The sequence below is a fragment of the Neodiprion fabricii genome, chromosome 5 (assembly GCF_021155785.1).
Source record: "Neodiprion fabricii isolate iyNeoFabr1 chromosome 5, iyNeoFabr1.1, whole genome shotgun sequence".
Classification (NCBI taxonomy): domain Eukaryota; kingdom Metazoa; phylum Arthropoda; class Insecta; order Hymenoptera; family Diprionidae; genus Neodiprion; species Neodiprion fabricii.
In genome coordinates this window covers 20,357,681-20,377,221 of record NC_060243.1, presented here as the reverse complement: position 1 = coordinate 20,377,221, position 19,541 = coordinate 20,357,681, and the positions used below count along the sequence as shown (strand labels likewise).

The following is a 19,541-nucleotide window of genomic DNA, read 5'->3' as shown; positions in this document are numbered from 1 at the left end:
ACAAGGGAATAAAGTCAAATATCAGCAATCACCCAAGGGAATAGTCGACTTTTATCCCTGTATTACATATACAGGCAGGACTTTATTTCCGACTCAACTCTGGCCGCAACAATTATTTGAAAATTGGGCCTTTTCAATTGGATTTATATTTCCCGGAAATGCGGTTTACGAAAAAGTATGTCATTTTCGTCCCACTTGACTTTATGGTTGAGTCAGGAATAAATATATTAACAATTTGATAAGTGCTTAATGTACAACTCGTAAATATCCGTAAGAAATTTAATAAAATGTTTGACCCAAAAAAAAAAAAAATTACGCGAAATATGGTCAACTCAAATAGGAACGCGTTTTTTTATTGCAAAGTACGAGAGAACGTTGCGCTAAATAATTGATATTCATTTATTTTTTTATTCACGTTTACAAACATATAACTATCAATTTTATCTATTTCGTTATAAGTACGTAACTTCTTTTACAGAAGCTGCAATTCTTCTTTCCTCGTTCAGTTTCTCATCAGATCCATCTTCATTGGAAATAGCGGATCGATATGCTCTTTCGGCTATCTCGGAAAGTTGTTCCGCCATCGATTTTCCTGTCTGCCGTAACATTTGTGAAAAACTACCGTAACGATTTTCCAACAGCAAGTAAGGATGGCCATATTCCTGTACGCGAAAAGGAAATAAAAATGTCACAAACAAATAATAAAATCAAAGGTTGAGAAGATCAAAGCAAAAAATTATTGTATACCGTCCACAATAATTATTAATTTGAACTTGAGGGGAGTTTTGATTTTGAAAAAAATTTGCCAAACAGAAAACAATTTTCAGGTGTACGCGTGTGTTTTTTTTTTTTTCTCACAATCTCTCAGCAAACAAAAAGGACAAACGTTGTTTATTTTGTGCAACTAAATATTGTTTCTCAAGAACTGGTGCGATACCTTTTTGCCTGCAATTGAAATAAGTACGGAATAAATTTTTACCGAAATTGTAACGGATTTTGGTTTCAAACGGTTCGGAATAAAATTTAGGAGGCTGGAGACAGGACATACTCGGATCATCATCCGGTAATCGCAGAGCTGAAAGGGGAAAGGTCGAATAGAACGGAGAAGATTGCAAGTGGAGCAACAAAAGAGCACTGGACAAGGAAAGGAAGAGAAAGGTTTAAAAGAGAGATAAGATAACCGGGAGCAATGTTAGGCGAAGGAATAAATGAAGAAATAGAAGAGAGAACGAAGGAATTCAGGAGAGCGGTGGAAAAAGGAACGAGAATCGAAGAAGGGGGGGGGGGAGGAGGGGAGGGGAGAGACAGAGAAAAGGATGGTGGGATGGGGAAGTCAAAAACAAAACGAAGGAAGCAAGGAAGGCGCTGAGAGAGTGGAAAAAAGAAAAATGGAAGTGGGTACATGTAACAAACTGTGCGAGAAAAAAGAAGCAGGAAGAAAATGAGAGATTCGTAAAAGAGGCGGAGGAAATCCTTGCGGAAACGGTTTTTCATTTAAGCCCGTACATCGTGGAAGATTGAAGTCTGGCAAAAAAAATAAAATAAAAACTAAAATAAAGTAAAAAAATTACGTTTTTCTATGAACTATTTAATGCAATACATGTCATATTTTTGACGGCATATCCAAAGGCTGTGGATGAGAGAAATGGAGTGAATTAGAGGAAAAGAGTGGTGAACGGATGAATGAGTGTGAAACAGAAGTCTATAGAAAGGATAATGTGAGAAAAGACAGAATGTAACGAAATTGTAAAAAATAAATGTAAGAATAGGATGTTAATGTAAAATAACGCGAAAGCGCGGAGAGAGTGAGAGAGTAAGAGAGAGTGAAGGGAAGCGAAATGAGTGGAAATAAATGGGCAAGCGAACGAAAGGAAAGAAAGTAGGGCTGTTAAGGAATATAAAGGAATATAATAATAAGGTAGAGTAAGGTTATGTTAAGAGTATTGTAGAGTAACGGTAAGGAAATTATGAAAATCCATGTAATCCCAAGGGAAACATTGATAAACGCATACATACTATAGTCGTGTTGTATTGCTCTTGACCGTTATCACATTCACAAAATGATGTGCTTATTTTTGTTTCGGTAGACATAGGGAAATGTGGGACAGTTAGTAAAATATTTGAGGGACAAGTTTAAGACGAGAATCCCTTTTTTATACGTACCGCAATCCGACCTCCGTCCATTACAAGGACCTTATCACTGTCCATGATCGTGTTCAACCGATGAGCTATCGTCAGGACGGTGCAATCAGCGAATTTCCGTCTGATGGTGTTTTGGATGAGAGCGTCGGTGCTAAAATTCGAAATTCAAGAGGTTGAGACCTGGATGCAAAACAGGATTTCGATTTTTCACGCAGGTGACACCATTTTTTCCGTGAGCAAGGATCGTTTTTCGGTATCTGAGAACCGCGATAGAATTATTCGCAAGCTGAACGAACAGTTTCTGAGGTCAGAAATGTGACGACATGCGACAAACTCGATAAAAGCAAACTACGTATATCGATTGGATAATGTCAAGTTTCTGACTCGATGCCGTGAAATTATGGAAACTAATGATGAGTTAGCAAAAGAATTTACTGTGTACGAAATTACGATATGTGACTAAGGATAAAGCAAGACAAAAGCGGGCTATATTAATTATTAATAGTGTTCAAATCGATTCGTTTGGGTTTGATTCGAAAAACAGTTTACGTTTATTTTAGAGCGAAACAAGCAGAGAAATTCTGAAGTTAGCAAATCGTATCTTAAAACAACATTGTATTAAATAATGGCAATGATTGGTAAGGCAAAAACGACGCTTGAATTCGACCTCCGTTAAAAAATTTATTCTACGCAGATGTAAAAAATATCAGTCTAGGAAATCTTGGAAGACTGAATATTCAATGATACTATAATGAGATGATAAAAAAAAAGTGAAATATCTGGCCGACCTTGATGCGCCAATGTCCGAACTTATAAACAACATTCTAGGCAGTCGGATGAGTTGTGAGCTCAGAAAACATGATTCAATAGAAACGGAAGAATTAATTTTGGTATCTGAATAAGTCGAAAGTTGCTAGATCGATTGAATCATAAATCTAATGAATCAGGAATAAGTTGAGACGAAACATATTGATTGGGACCGAAATCATCAAGGTCTATTGGCCAAATTCTAAGATTTAATCGTGTGAATTTTTTATCATTCGAATGATTCACAACCTACTGGACCAATTAGACCCGAGATCCAATCAGTTATAAATTAAGGAGGTCGAATGAGTGAAAATCAATACTTTTTAGCTGCGATGATCTGTGAAAAAATGTAAAAATCGAGCAGACTGGTATTACAAGGAAATTCCGAAATATCGATGCTGCAGTTAAAATTTCTTCAAAATGGTTAAGAAGTTAAAAATCTAGTTGTTTTGTTCGATTTCACTCTCAACGATATGTGATTTCCTTGAAAAGACCATGTTCCAAATAGTCGCTAAAAAATACCATTGAATATTTAATTTCACAACGTTCCACATTAACTTGAATTACGATAAAAAAAAAAGGCAATATTGAATTAACTACATAACGGCATGAAGAAATCTTTCGCTGACTTTTGAGAAAAAAAATTAGCCAGCTGCACCGTTCATAGAAGCTTAAAATGAAAAATCGGTACCGAAGTTCGTATTTTTAACTTCAGCTTATATTATTTTTCTTTCCGTTGCATTTTAGAGCAATCGTTTGACGAGCACTCACCACGTGATCATCTTGTGATAAAATTGACAATCTCACGGTTTGCACTGACCTTGGATCAATGTTGGCGGTCGCTTCGTCGAGAACGAGTATCCTGTTCTTCCTCAAGATGGCTCTGGCTAAACAGATCAGCTGGCGCTGTCCGACGCTGAAATTCGCGCCACCTCCGGCGACCTTGAAATCCAGAGACGTCACATCGTCATGAAGCTCAACTTCCCGTAGGCTGTCCCAAAGTTCAGCGTCCGAAAATTGGTCGAAGGGATCCAAGTTGTACCGCATGCTCGCCGAGAATAAAATCGGCTCCTGAGGGATGATCGAGATCCGGGGGCGCAGCTCGTGCAGTCCAATCGACTTCGTGTCGATCCCATCCAAATTTATTTCACCCTCAAGACCGTCTCCTGACAGCCGAAACAGCGCGGAAATCAGTGACGATTTACCGGCGCCGGTTCTTCCGACTATGCCGATTTTTTGACCCGGTTCTATCGCCACGTTCAGGTCCTGCAATAGGATTACGAAATAACGGAGGTCAGAAATCTGGCAGATTTTGGATTCCACCGATCCGCATAAAAGTCTTTCCAAAATGTAGAGTCTTCGTTGTGAAATCGTTACGAAACCGTTACCAAATTTTCGCAAAATCATTCGAGCCAAAAGGCTTTGAACTTCTAGAATCTTTTACCGCACTTTACAATACTGCAATCAATTCAAAACAAGTGAAAAGCACTTGAAATCGGTATGTAGAAGATAACGGTCATCACACTGGAAAAGCTTAAGGTTTTGAATAATATTTGAAATTGCACTAGGACATTATATGAAATTATTATTACAAGAGATATTTTCAATCGTATCAGGTTTTGTAAAATCGCAATTAGTCAAATTTCGTGAACTCATCTAAAATCGTGGTTGAAAAGTTATGAAATTACTTGAAATCGCAAGTGATCGCAAATGAATTATAGTCCCCCGGTTCAATCTCTCCGACTCATCTGTCGAAAAAGATGCTGTCGGGGTGTTTGAAACGTTTATAAAATAGCAAAAATTCATCACGAAACATTATCAAATTTTCGAACATCGTGCACCAAGTCGGTCGAAAATTGTTTTCCCATCTTACGAGAGTTTTTGAAATCTCTTGAATGCGTAAATATTCAAATTGCGAACCCCTGACAGCGTAAAATGGTGAATTTGGGGAAATTCTTATTCAACGGTTGACAGCAGGTGCACTATAGGCACTTGACAAGGTTATGATAAATTTTTTTATTCACCTTCAAGACCAGCGGCTTCTCGGCGGCGTATCGCATGGACACTTTATTGAAGGCCAAAGCACCTTTAGAAGGCCAAGATGGCGACGGTGGGTTGTCGGTTTTGAAGGGTCCCTCCTTTGGCAGATTTGTGTACTGAAGAACCCTCTCGACCGAAGTCATGAGGGAGATGACTTCGGCGCCTTGCCTAACGCCATACTGAAGGATTCCAGTTAGCATAAGGGACTGAGAAATAGCTAGTCCCACGGAGCCGGGAAGAGTGTCACCTGAAACCCAATTCATCGCTCTAAAGTCGCAAAAAAGTACCGTAAAGTATGATCAGAATCTTGTGTCGCTGATACTCTCTCTTTTTCGTGAAACAGTTTTTTAATTTAAACAAAAATAAATAAAAAATTTTATTATATCAATCTATTTTACCGTGTTTCGTATTGTAATAGGGTACTAGAAATTACCTCACCAGGAATTACGAATCACAATAATTTTGATTTATGATTGTGTCATTGTCAAGGGCGGCAGGTTATCAATATCCGAGTATACAGTTGATTTTTCAAAGCCCCAAGAAAGGGGGCGAGGATGATTTTATTATTCCTCGGAAACATAGGTCTTTCTACAGGATTTTCAGTTTGAAAACATAACATTTTTGGCCTCTTTAATGAAGAATTTTGTCAACATTTTTTTGCTATTGCTTCATTAACGCATTATATTTGGATCAAAGATTACTGATCACCTACATATCATGGATACATGAAAATTACTTCCGTCGTACAAACTATGACATATGACGATCGTAAGCCAGTCGGCGTTGCCCGTACTAAGCCATCAAAATCTTAGCAATCCCATGTATTATAAAGTCAAAGTGATGGCAATCCAGATGTGGACATTATATTTAAAATTTGATATAACGTTATCCGTCCTTTGGAGAGGCCGATATAAAACGATCGAATTGTAGATAAAACTGTGTTCGTCACCGATGCTGGCCCATTACAATATCGGCAATTCTGTGTTTGCTGGGTAACAATTGTTATAAAACTTTTGATAAACATCAAATAAGCTGTGTCCGACTGCTTCAAATTTGTTCGAATTTCGAAGTTTTCGGATAGAAGCAGTAAAAAATGAGTCACGACAATTTTTCATGCTCGTCATTTCGATGTAAAATCCGGTGAATTTTTCATCCACCCATTTCCGAAATCATCGCGGAAGTTTGTCGGAACAGAAAGTCGACCGATATTTGCCTAAGAATCGGTTTTTTGCGTACTGGAGGTCAGAAAACATAAAAATTTATCCATATTTAAAAAAATCGTTTTTGACCGACACCAATACAATTCCTGTATCACCATAGGCGATGAAAAGTAAAAAATACCCACCAGCATTCGTCAGGATCAGCGTGAAGCAAACGCAGGCTATGAAAACGCACGAAATTATGTCCATAACAAATCCGAGCGCGGTTGCTGTCGTTATCGTCAAGTACCATGCGCCGGTGTGCGCATCTTGGTATCGATCAAACTCTTTCTGGAGCAATTCTTCCACTCGCGGTCCTCGGCTTCTTATCGTCGTTAATCCATCGAGGGTTGAGCTGACGTGTGAAAACACCGGACTCTTCGCTAAAGAACACTCATTATGTATTATCCCAATAAATAAGATCACCTACGTCCCAAGCCCAACAGCTCAGCAGAAAAAAAAAAAAAAAAAAAATGCGAGAGCAGATGTTGGAGCATGGATCTAAAAGGCGTTGAAAAGTTTAGAGCTTTGTGTATCCAAGCAGCTCTCGCTTATTGTTCTAGAAAATTCTCAGTCCAAGTTACCGATTTTTATGCGTTGAGAAACGTAGTTTTTGAGCATCATTTGTTCCGTAGCTTATCTTTAACTAACCACAATTTGGTTACAAATCTTTCAAAAAATTTGAAATACATTCCAGATAATTTTTGTGGCATTTTGACGTGCCTTTTTACAGATTCAAAATCCATCGGAATTGATCATATTGCGAGCAATTACAGCCCGAGATGCGATATCGAGCCCCGACAAAAGGCAAGCTAAACTGACTTGTAGTTGGTACAATTTTTCACAGAGTTCAATTATTCGAACAATTGCGTACTCGAAAAAGTTCAAATATTGCTTGAGAATTATCATACATTTTTGAACGTTGTCGACGAAACTGTAGCGAGTCAATAAGATGTCGAGAATAACGTGAAAAATTACGTTTCTCGTGGCATAAAATTTGATAACTCTGTGTACAATTTTCGAACAAGTTGTCGGACCTGAAACATGATAAATCGAAAGACAGAATCGTGGACGTGTGGATTTTGACTTACTGACGCATTCCAGTCGCTTAATGTTCTGCGCAGTTTTCAGATAATAGCTCCTAATGACGTAGAAGATACCACTCATCAGAATAATCGGCAGGATCAACCAAGTATTAACAATCGCGATCATGACCAGGATGCCTACCATGTACATGAATATTTGGAACGCTTCGAGCATCGTTCTTGGAAGCAACTCATCCATGGTTCCAATGTCCTTCGAGAAGCGATTCAAAATCCTGCCTACGATGGAGAATAAAAGGAGAAATTATTTAAAAATCTGTGCCATCGTTATCATCGCATCGACTCACCAGTTGGATTGGTGTTGAAGAACCTCATTGTGGCTTGCAGAAGATTAGAGAACATGGTGTTGTGGATATTCTGACTCGCGTTCATGCAGAGCTTCATGAATAGCACGCTTCTGAAGATTGCGAAGAATACGCAGCCGGCTATGCAGAATGTGTAAACGTAAACCGCTACGATGGGACGAATTACGCCGTATTCGTCGAACCATTTCAGGTGCCCGGTGTTCTCTGTTTGGTCGACCGTTTGATTCGAAACAGTCGACGATTTGTTCAGGCTCAAAGAGATCCTCCTGGTCTCCTGGTTTGTCCAGTGGGTTATCCAGTAGTCGGTGCCACTCGCCGCTATTTGACCGGTTACGAATATCACCAAGAAGAATATCAGTGAGCAGATGTTACCACCAGACCTGAAGTACTCCCAGTACACTTTGGTCGATATTTCTCCCGTCGCCATTTTCTCCTCTGTTAAATCTCCACTCTCCTTACTTGCCTCGGTCGCCTCGGACTTATTTTCCGCCTTACCGTTCAATTTTTCAGTCTGCAATTTCTAAGCGCCATTTTTATGACTGTTACAATGAAAAGAGCGATTTTTCGGGGGAGTTGTTGACTTGCTTTCTTACATATAGACCTGTGAGTTTTTGGGTCGCCTTTTTTTAGGTATTAGGAAAAAGTCGATTTCGCATGACAAGTGATCCCAGATTTAAAGCCGAAATTAGCAAAAACATTCGATACATTTTTCATGCAGATCTGATTTCTTGCTGCTTTTTGTCGATCACTGTTGATCCACTGAATACGTCCATCAAAAGACATCAAAAATATCAAAAGTCCAAAAAAACCTCTCAAGTGTCTTTACGACCTTTAGCCGGATTTGATTATGAAAAAAATTGTTGTTGAATTTTAAAATCCGATGCTTGGTAATCCGATCGGAAATGATTCATTTGAATTGCATATTCGGAATTAGTGACTTAACAGCTCGCGAGAACTTGACCTAATTTTTCAGAAATCGTATTAGCATGAGCTTGATTATTTAATTTCTTAGTTTCCAGTTCCAAAAAGAGTTTTCCGAGGAAAGAAACATGCACAATAAATAACGATTTATACCGTGAAGTCGATCTTCTCCTGACTTTCCACAGCGTACTCAATTTCGATAGTAGATACTTCTGGCTCGACAGATTGTGAAACTATGGAGTCCAGATTTAACGTGGCGACCTCTTCATAAGCTCCTTGCCGTACAACTTTGCCCTGAAATAAAACATCTTCGTATCGATCTCGATTCTTACGTGACCTTTTATGAATAAATCCATGGTAAAAAAATATATCTTACTATATTGTGCATAAAATGTCCAAAAATTAAAAAAAAAATACCATCAACTTCATTACACTCACGTTATTCGAACACTTCCAAATATTGCACAAACAATTGCATGAAAATACCAGAATTCGTATCAAAACTTACAATACAAATTTCCCCAACAAGTGCTTAAAATATTTGAATCACCTGTCGGTTTTATCGATAGATATAAAACTTTCGTCCTAAGAATTTTGAATCTCGATATCGATCGAAACTCTGAAGATATCTGCGAACTATTTCAACCTCGCTATTAAATTACTGAGCGTTTTGAAATTGCATGAAAGTAACTGTCGGTAAAATCGTAACAGTCAAGGTCTGCGAAAAGTTACTCGAAACTTTTAAGACGTGTATTGAAAAGTACATATTCCGACATGTTCTTATGGCATTATAGCGGATGGGCTTACGCGATTCAAAACAATGACGACATCTGCCTGCTTAAGATATTGGAGCTGATGAGTGACAAGGATCCGGGTTTTCCCCTTAAGGAAACCATTGATACATTCATCGAACAAGTGGCGACCGACGTGAGCGTCTACGGCACTCAGAGGATCGTCGAGAAGGTAGAGATCAGCATCCCTGTAAATGGCTCTAGCCAAATTGACGCGCGCCCTCTGGCCTCCAGAAAGAGATGCTCCCCCTTCACCAACGTAACTCAAGTCACCCTGAGGAAGCTGAGCGAAGTCCTTGAGCAAGGCGCAGACTTTGGTTACCTGTAATGGTTGTACGCAGTGCTCGATAACTCCAGAATATCGTTACTTCTTCATTCTTAGATTATGGACATTTCTGTTTTACCGACGAATTAAGTAGATTATATTTTACACTTCTTCTTTCTCCTTAGTGATCGAATACCAACAAGTTTAGGGAATGATAAGGCTTATGGGCGAATGTGTATGTTCTCTAAGAGAATTTGATCAAAAATTGCAAAAGATATGAGATGTAACTGTGATAGAATAGTCTGCCATAACCTCAAAACGGGTGATATTCTTTCACTAGTACATTTATAGCGCTTCCGTCTACTTCCCAAACTTTTCTTGATGGCCGTATAAGCAAAGTTCAAAAGTTTGAAACGATTTAAATACTCAGGAGAATAAGAAACTGTAAAATACGGTCTGCTTACTCGGTCGGTAAGTCTCCTCGGTAATGGCTTCCCACCTCTTGGTACCGATTTTTATCATAGGGCTGACCGAACAGAATGTTCTCGCGTATGGAACCAGAGAACAGCCAAGGATCCTGGCTGGTGTACGAGATGCTAATGTCACGACTGGTGATTTGGTTTTCTGGTTTATTTTCGCCAGCGTATAACGACAGATTTCCAGCTCCAACTGGTAATTCACCCAAAATGAGATGCAGCAAGGATGATTTGCCCGAACCGACGGGGCCGACCAAAACTGACAAGGACTTGCTCCTTATCGTCAGCGAAACCTCGCACAGTGTCGGTGGCAGTTTACCCAAAATCCAATTCGCGGCGACATTTTTCATTTCGATGCCAACCCCGTTCTCGAGTCTCCAGTTCCTCTTCATCACTTCTATGACATCGGGCTCACTTCTAATTTCTTTTGACAGCTTGTTTTTTCCATCTTCAAGGCACTGGACCTCGTCCAGCAGCAAAAATTCCTGCAAATCAGTCGAGACAAATTTGGAAATGGTCAAATAGATGAGGATCGAACTCTCGTAATGGAAAATTAATTCTGCGATACTGACCGTCAACCTTTCAAGGGTCACTGCAGTCTCTCCGGCCATTATGATTGCTTGAGGAACGCAAACTACGCATGTGAACATCATCACACTGAAGAAACTCGATATTACGAACGTGATTTCAGCAGTCAGCGAATTTCCCATCATAACAAATGTGAACAGCGTGAAATAGAGGGACAGTCTCTCCGAGAATAGTATAATGCTCAAGTAAAAACCCCTCAGATACGACGTGTACTTTATCAGCCTGATCTCCAAGGCTCGAATTGTCGATACTACAATCTCGAACGGTTCTTCCCAAGAGTACATCTTCACTATCTGTTTAACCGAGAAGATCAGTGCATCGTGATTTGGACATGATCAGATCTCGCCAGTTCACAACTCCATCTAATTGTACCACACTTCATTCAGATTCTCTGGCCATGGAGACTTAATGACAAAAACAATCTTATGCAACAACTAACACTGAACGTGTCATTACATTCCACCATTCATCTTACCTGTATTCCGGAGATCAATTCTTTCATCTTCTGAACCCGCTCATCGGTTTTAGACGCGATTTTAGCTCTCAGATTGGCGCCGAGTCGGCCGAGGTACATCTGAATGGGCAAATTCTGCAATGTCACCGAGGCGATTCCAACCACAGCGGCAACTCCTACAGATCGCCACATGATATACCCCATGATCGAGACCTGAAGCCAAAAATATTCTGGTTTATGTAGAACGACGAAGAGTTTGCAATAATAGCGAGTCTTACCTGAATCGGCATGATCCAGAGATGGTGGAAGTACAGGGGCACGATATCAAAACGAGCCACGTCGTTGCTTATTAGGTTCGAAACTTGACCTGCCGCTGTGTTGTTCACGGCAGCCTGATTCAGCCTAAGAACCTGAAACAGTGAATTAGTAACGCTACAATTACCAAAAATTGATAAAAAAAAAACTTTGTTGTTCGTAGAATGTGTATCCTCAAGAGGGTTCTGACAAAACCGGTCGAAATGACCATAAGAGACCATCACGAATGCCTTCGGATTTCCGGAAGACCGTGCACTTCCAAGAAGTGATCTAATCGCACTGACGACAACATGTAACAAGATCACGAAAAACTAAAAATCACGTCTGAAAAACACTGACTACCTACATCCAACGTTCGGCTGGATTTCTCATTTTCTGACCTTTCCGGAGAACATGAAGAGGGTCAGCCTTAGATTCAATGACTGGATTGAGTTTGTCGGGTGAAATAAAATGTCAGAAGGAAACAGAACCACAACGCAGTTCCCAAACCCTGTGCACAAACCTTTCTGTATATGATGGAGCAGCAAGCAACTCTGACACACATTCCAATCTGTCTATTGCGAAGTCCTGTGTGGTGTATCGTGAATATGACTAGGAGGTTCGTGAGGATAAGCAGACCAGCGTAAAGGATGGCGTCATTTCGGCTCACTGGATTGACACCGGGATTGAAATGGCTGACCACCCAGCCCTGAAGGACCGGCAGATATACTCGAAGCACCGCTGATTGCACCAGCATCAGTAGACCCTGGATCATGTATCTCGCCCAGAACATTCGTGCTATCGCTGCGCCGAGCGACGGCTTTCCGCTTGGTACTGTTTTCCCGTTTTTTCCAACCACCTGCACCTTGTTCGCCTTGGCTAACTCCATATTCCACTCCCTGTTGTGGGCAGAAATGGATTTAAATAAATGTGATCATATACAGGTCAACGGAAAGGGCAAGTTTCAAATAAAACCGGGTGTTATTGATGGATTATCGTCTAGTTCTTCCATAGATTGATTCAATAACAAAGAGCCAACAACAACGTGTTTTTTGTGACACATGCACGATTTTCGCATTTTTTTTTAACTCAAAATCCGAGACCAAAGTAGCCCTTTTACCACTGGTGGGCAGTAAAAATCAACAGTGGTTGGAAAAGGTTGCCGAACTTTTATGCTGATTAATAGTATATTACAAATAAATCGAAAAAATATACATGTTGTATTAATTTCCTGATTACGTACACATTTCCTTTTATTGATCAATGTGATTTGATCTCCGACTTTTGACAAATATAAACGCAAAATCTGTACATGTGTTACAAAAAATATGGTGTGTACCAATGGCGAAGGGTGATTTTCACCCCTGTCTATTTGCATTCCTTGTTTCATTAATTTGACACGCGGGAATTATGATTTCAACTTCAGGACAAGTACAATAGGTTTTTCAGAATTTTTTGTTATCACTGTTTCCGGCATTTTCTAACAGATTGTAAATCGAGAACTAAATGCACTAGAGACTTTGAACGAAACCCAAAATGTTGATTCAAGCTCTCGCTAAATTTCATGCTTCATCAGAACCGGGTTTTCACCGTGGTTGAAAACCTTATTTTCACCTCAAGTAAAAATGCTAGATTCATTTTCAATTCGGATTTAGATTCTGTGTCATAAATCCTTCGACCGGCGGTTGCTATTCTGTTTGATTATATTCATTTCCGTTGATTGAAGAAAAAGTTGTTTAAATAGTTCAATTACGGGATTTCATGGTTTTTTCTCACCTTTCGAGACGATCGCCCAGACGTTCGGATTCATCGGACTTCAAGGGATCGTATAAGTCCGAGATTTGAAGATCTCGTGTCGCCCCTTTCCAAAAAATGTCCGCTGTCCATCTGCGTGATTTTAAAAACGAAGGAGGCGTTTATTTTATTAACTTTTTATTTATTTTTTTTATTGAAACATGAATTTCACCGTACTAAAAATTACGATTGCACAAAAATGAAACGATGACGAACATTTTTTTTTTTGTTTTTTTTTATGACAAGTGTCTTACTCACCCGAAGCACAGATAGCTCAAAGGATTCGACTTCTCCTCGGGATTTCTGCAGCTCTGTTTTTCCCTAGTGTCCATGTCTCGAAAAATTTTCTTGAAATATTTCCTAGGTTGGATACCGCTGCATCAACGTTAAGTAATGATGATCTGGAAACAAAGAAACAATCGTTCCGTCTGTTTTCGAGGCTGCTTTTTTGGGTCTATTGAACTGTACTTTTATTTAAAACTTATCGTGTGAAACATACTATTCGATGGCGCTATATTCTATTTGATACGGAAAGTACCCTGACAATTATTGACGAGATTTTTATCCCACAGTTGGAACAAATTGTTGAAAGTTTCGGTATTCTTCGACTTTTTGTTAGTCGAACCGCGGAACTTGGTTCTCCACATACCGCAGCTCATTGACCCACCTATGATACGTCATTATGGTGTATACCTGCTGCGGATTATGTGAATATATTAGATATTAACGACCATGAGCAAAACAGTCGGGAAACAAGAATTTCAAGTTTAGCGAGTTGATCGGTGGGCTGTTTTATAGACATTGCATCATGGTTTCTTCGGCCTTCATCGATATAGGCATAAGATGCATTGTATACAAATAAGCTACATGCAATGATTTGTAATTGCCACGTGATTTACTCTCACGCTTCTCGTCCCTATTATGCATTTATTCCTTATTCTTCTATTCTATCCCTTCTCTTTTGAAATCAATTATTTTTAAGATTAAATGTCATATGTGACCGTGACAATTGCATCTTAGGATTACAGCGTTTCTCCTCTTCCTCTAGCTGGTGCTACTCCTTTATTACCACTATTGTTATCATTGCTTCCCGAAATATATGAAACAACTTGCGTCTCGCTTTGAGAAAACCAACCTGCAGATGCTTGAAATACGTCTGTGCGCGTTTAAAGAACTTGTAATATAATTGATGCGAAAAAAAATTATTGGTAAAAAAGAAAGAGGCATAAAGTCAAGATTTCAAAAGTGAAGCTGTTGTTTGAAGAACATGGAATGTTGTCGAAAGAATCTTTTCGAGACGTAACAAAAAGCATAATCTTCACATTCAAACTAAGGACAAAAATCGCATTATTCGCCTGATTTCGAGCCAATGAAGTTCATTTTGCTCAAAAAGGTCAATACGCGAGTCTATTAATTGAAATCTGTAATTATGTTGCACGTTTCGATCTTATGGTTGCCTGAAGAGTTGTAGAGAAAACTAATTTCGTGTTACTTTTTGAGAATTTCTCTACAAGTGAACTGAACCGCATTTTATCAAAGTTAGGAAGTAAAATTATATAATTCACTAATGTGATCGTTTTAATTATGAATCATTCTTTGTCATAAACGGCAACCCTAGGCTTAAGACATTTGCATTAATTTTCCTTGATCTATAAATACCGAAACTTGACTCTGAATTTCCTGATTGGGTAATCCAGGCTCTTCTGACGTCTAGATTTGAAAAACATTATGAAACCGTTACAAAGTGGAAAGAAGTTCATTCGTGGTTAAAATTGAACGAAAAGATTCGTTGCCTATCACGATCGTGTAATGCAAAGAGAAGCGCAATACCGACGCGATATTTTGAAACGTGTAATCACTTTTCTACAATGCCTTGCCCTACGTGTAAACTTTACCCATCTCGTTAAATTGTATGTAACTATGAAAGAGCATTTTCGTCGCGTTGTCAAAAATGAAATAAATGATCATTACTCTAGTAAAAGTATATAAAATAAACTAATTTTGTTGATATCAAATAAAATAAGGAAGCACTTCGTAAACTTGATCTTGACTGTTAAATATTGTTCAATAATTGTAAATAGTTCACCCGATAAAAGTCGGAAGGAACATCTGTTAATTATCGTAAGATCTGTTACATTTGACGAGAAATATGATATACATCAACTCCTTGGACATTTTCTTGGTTTTCTACATGTTGTAAGTACCGCAGGAGAAGAACTAACCGAAGTGATTTTGAAAAGGTCGTTTCAATGCTCTCGAAACATTTGCGCCCCAAGCTAGAAGTGGCTGACGATGCAATACTAGATATGTTTTCGGATAAAACAGGAATAGCCTCAGTCAACATGCAGCAAGATACTTAGCTTCTCATATCTCTCATTTCAAAGTTATTTGCAGCGTAATTGTTTGTCACAAAATATTGACAAGGTTTAATGTTGTGTCTGAAATTCTGCAAAGTCCGATAAATCACTTTGCCGACTGTGATTCATATTGCAAACTTTGTTTCCGTGTTACCGAAAATACCATTTCGCGAGACACGTATACATCCCTATTTGGAAATATATACGTCAGCGTCGAAATCGACTAGAGTACCTGTTTGAGCGTTTCAACAGCGTTACGTCGAGTGACCGGTAACAAAAACGAGTTTGACACGTTTTGCCTCGTTCTATCTCGTTCCTTTTTTTATGTCACTTGATGATATACGCAGATACTTCGTATATATATATGTGATCAACGTGAATGTTTTGCATGCTATTTCGCGAAACGGATTTCACACGAACCGCTATGTAATCCGGCTGTGTAAACTTGTCAATATTGTATACTTATACACAGCTGTAACGTAGATAGAGTATACGATTCTTTGTTACCACCTGTGTTGACTGCTGAAACTGTAACGAAATGGAAGATTAAGTACATAACTATAAGCAGTTGATATTAATTACATTTTATGAAACGAGGTTTTTTCACCTCACTGTCACTTTTTAGGGGCCATCCATAAACTAGGTTAAATTAAAATTCGAATAAACACGGGCAATGAAAAGAGATCGCATTTTTTAATGGTAACGTTACTTCGGTGGATCCCCCACCCCCAAGTGGTAGCGTAGTTTAGGAACGACCTCTTCTACAATTATTATACGTAGATAAATTTTTTTTCACTCAAATTTTCCGGTCAATGTTATTTATTAATTAATCTTCTTTTTATTTCCAATTTTCAAAGAATTAAAACGGTAGCGTAAAAACGATACGAAAAAGTATTTTTATCGATTCCAAGTACATCTTGAAACACATCAGCCGGTTCGTTTTTTACAGAATACCGATAATTTGCAACAGACAGCCTTCGAGACGAGTATTAAAAAAGTCGTTAGTCTTCATTGATCTCATCGATCGTTGTGTACATCGGTAATGCCTTAAAATCGATAAACACGGAAGAAACTGAATACGGCAAAAAGTTATAAAACCGTTCAAATTGAAAAAATTGAATCAATTACTAGGTGCACAATTCGAAGCAGCATTGACTAGGTTATTGATAAAATTGCGTGATAATGTTTATTAAGCCTATTAACTCTGAAGGGTCAATCTGATGCGATACTTTTCTCCCAAACTTGGGGCAAGAAAAATTTAATCAGAATAGTCAAGATTGCAAGTATACTTGAATACTGACGAAACATGAGCAGAATGGCTGTTATTGACGCAAGTGCTATGTAAATTCACCGGTGCGATAATATTTCGGCGCCTGAATTCAACCCTACCAAGAAACTGAAGACAAAATAGACAAAATAGGTAACGTTATTCTAATTGTAATATCGTTCATTGAAAAAAGTTAAAATGTTCAGTTTGGTCATTCTAGCACATCTGTTCCTATATTTTCATGCGAAATTCATAGTTTTTTGCACGTTTCCTCATCTCTCATGATTTGCATTAATTTCAAATCCTACTGCGAAACTGAGAAATTTTAAATGACACATTTCTGTAAATGAATCAAAACAAGGAGACCTCGAGTGTTGAATTTGAAAGAAAAAAAGACACACAAATCCATCAAAATATTTTTTCTATCCCGAAAAATTTCGAGGTTCATCGCACCCGAAAAAATCTTCCTGGCAAAGAAATTTTCGTAGCGTCCCCTTTGAAACCGAGGAATTTTCATTCATGCATCTCTATCACTTTTTAGTATGACACAGTTATACAACTACACATCGATATCATTCGCGACAAGATTTGATAATCACTGGAGGCACCAATTATTTTGCATCAGGATAGTAATCGATCATTATGGTCAATCCTGTACCCAGAGATATTCCATTCGTATAATGTGAGGTGTAACCTCGATCCCAAACCATGCAAAGACGCGTTGTAGGCTTCTTTGCCCAAAATTAGACATCTTTGGAGAGTTTTAAAAAAAAGTCGAGACCTTCGGAAATTTGAACCAAAGAAATCGTTATTAAAATCGGTTTACAATGTTCGATTGCGATATTCGTCAAGTACAACGCGATCTGAAGAAAGAAAAATGTAACTCTGTTAATTATACACACCTTCAAGTCGGGAAATCGGTTATGAAATCGGCAGATTCGATTGTTTGAAAGTTCTATCTATTATCCTCGTTTACGAATCGGCACAATTTACGAAGAATAGTAAATCGGTAATGCACCAACGGAACACGCCTCGGTTGTTAACCACTCGCTGAGCTCGCGTCATTTGTTTCACATGCACACCACCCACTGCATTTTGTCAACAGATTTATATGCCATATACTACGACTCGTTAGTTGCCGTCCACTCTGGATCGGCATCAATCACGTTCTGAGAGGTAGGATATTATTTCACGCTGGTAAACGAGGTGGGAACTCCTAGGAACTATCGAAGTAAACAGAGATGCTCGATCAACGAGTGACGAAGATAGGATACTATTGGCAATATAACAAATAAAAACACCGTCCAATTGTACCGAAACCGGTTGTTGCAAAGCAATTGTTAAGGGTAGGATGTGATCAATTTTAGTTTATTGATTATACGTCAAATATAAAAGAAAGGGAAATAAATAGACAATTACGAGAAATAGTTGTTGACGATCAAAGAGAAAATTATGCATTTATTTGGGTTATTTTGGTTTAAAAAGTCGACTATAATTTAATAGTACAGAATACCCAATTTATAGTCCCCGCACGTCGCAACCCAACAGACTTGGTTTGATAGTTTGAAAAATTGAATGGACGGCACAGGTGCATAAGTTAAAAGATATAAGAGACAATAGTCGAGTAAGAATAAAACAAAATAGTAACAATAACATAAAAACGGACGGTAAAAGTGTATATAGATAAAATCGAGCGGAACAATTATTCGAAGAATTTGAAAGGAGAGTGTTTGATGTGTCGTATTTATAATTTTAGAATGGTGTGACTTTCTTTATTGTTTCAGTTCGTCGTTATTTATTGAATTTGTTACCTGATCAGGCTTTGAGTCAATTTCACACACTTTATGATTTCTTGACACCTCCATACACAACTCTCTCCTTCTAAAGTCGTAGGCCTACTAATTTGCCGATCTGCTGATCCGCTGATCCGCTGATCCGCTGATCCGTCCGAACTTCGGTTCTTACTTTCGTCTATCAAAATATATACATCGTCACAAGGATTAAGATCGGCCAAAAATCGGTGGTTGCAAGGTAGTTCAAAATTATTCGAAAACAGTAAAATCAATATAAAATATCTGATTATACACTCGAAAATAATTATTTTCATGCTTGTTGACCGGTATCTGTGATTTACACCGATTGTGAGCTTACAATGAGATCGGCTAGAAATCGACAATTATCTCAAGACGATTCAAAAATGCTGCGATACGATAAAATTGATGTAGAGTATCTGGTACTCACGAAAATTATCAATTTTACTCACGTTGATCACTATCCCCGATTCACAATGAGCTGATTGACTGGCCCCTTCGCAGCACTTTGATCAATATTCCACAACCTCGCACTTGGCATTGACAACCACTTGGCATGTTACACCTTCAGGGGTCAGAGCTAGAATGACTGATTTATTGAGTTTCGAACTTGGTGACGTCAACTTCGGCTCAAAATTCGTACCTCCTTCTTAGCGGTCTGGTGCTTTCTCTTTCATTTCATATCACTATTTACGCGTCTGTTATCTTAATATACCTACCCAGTGTCGACACTGGTTTTTACATCTGCGTTGACAATCCGGTACGTAAGTGGATTGAATTGCACAAACCGGGAATGAAGGATTTCTCTGTTAGCCGGAAGGACGAACGTAGTTGAATCATAATTGTCTTCTTTCTTCTCCCATTTTATTTCCGTTTTTACTAAAAAATTTTATCACCGTGAAAGATTGTCATCTTCCATGCTATTCA

The 19,541-nt window shown here is 38.5% G+C and overlaps 1 protein-coding gene across 6 annotated transcripts; it reads right to left on the bottom strand.

Moving 5' to 3' along the window:
- Window positions 1–384: 384 nt before the first annotated feature.
- LOC124182371 (ATP-binding cassette subfamily C member 4-like) lies at window positions 385–19,202 on the bottom strand. 6 transcript variants are annotated; one of them, XM_046569530.1, is made up of 18 exons: window positions 19,067–19,194; window positions 18,615–18,774; window positions 13,438–13,580; window positions 13,162–13,272; window positions 11,909–12,284; window positions 11,370–11,501; window positions 11,113–11,304; window positions 10,622–10,930; window positions 10,073–10,534; window positions 9,325–9,630; window positions 8,671–8,811; window positions 7,579–8,116; window positions 7,280–7,510; window positions 6,335–6,571; window positions 4,974–5,236; window positions 3,770–4,215; window positions 2,164–2,293; window positions 385–662 (listed from the first exon to the last, which is right to left on the bottom strand). In XM_046569530.1, the coding sequence occupies exons 3-18, from the start codon at window positions 13,509–13,511 to the stop codon at window positions 453–455; spliced, it is 4,158 nt and encodes a 1,385-aa protein (XP_046425486.1). In that variant the 5' UTR covers window positions 13,512–13,580; window positions 18,615–18,774; window positions 19,067–19,194; the 3' UTR covers window positions 385–452. The 6 variants fall into 6 exon arrangements, with proteins under 6 accessions (XP_046425486.1, XP_046425491.1, XP_046425488.1 ...); XM_046569535.1 differs by having other exon boundaries at window positions 7,579–8,107; XM_046569532.1 differs by lacking the exon at window positions 18,615–18,774 and having other exon boundaries at window positions 19,067–19,202.
- Between the last annotated feature and the right edge of the window lie 339 nt (window positions 19,203–19,541).

What these genes read in the sequence shown, in the direction of transcription:
- LOC124182371 (XM_046569532.1), bottom strand. Translation starts at nt 13,511, where the DNA reads ATGGACACTAGGGAAAAACAGAGCTGCAGAAATCCCGAGGAGAAGTCG. An exon ending in GCTCCATCATATACAGAAAG is followed by an intron (nt 11,502 to 11,908) that starts GTTTGTGCACAG and finishes TCACTGTTTCAG; the next exon opens with GTTCTTAGGCTGAATCAGGC. An exon ending in GCTGATCCTGACGAATGCTG is followed by an intron (nt 5,237 to 6,334) that starts GTGGGTATTTTT and finishes ATTGGGTTTCAG; the next exon opens with GTGACACTCTTCCCGGCTCC.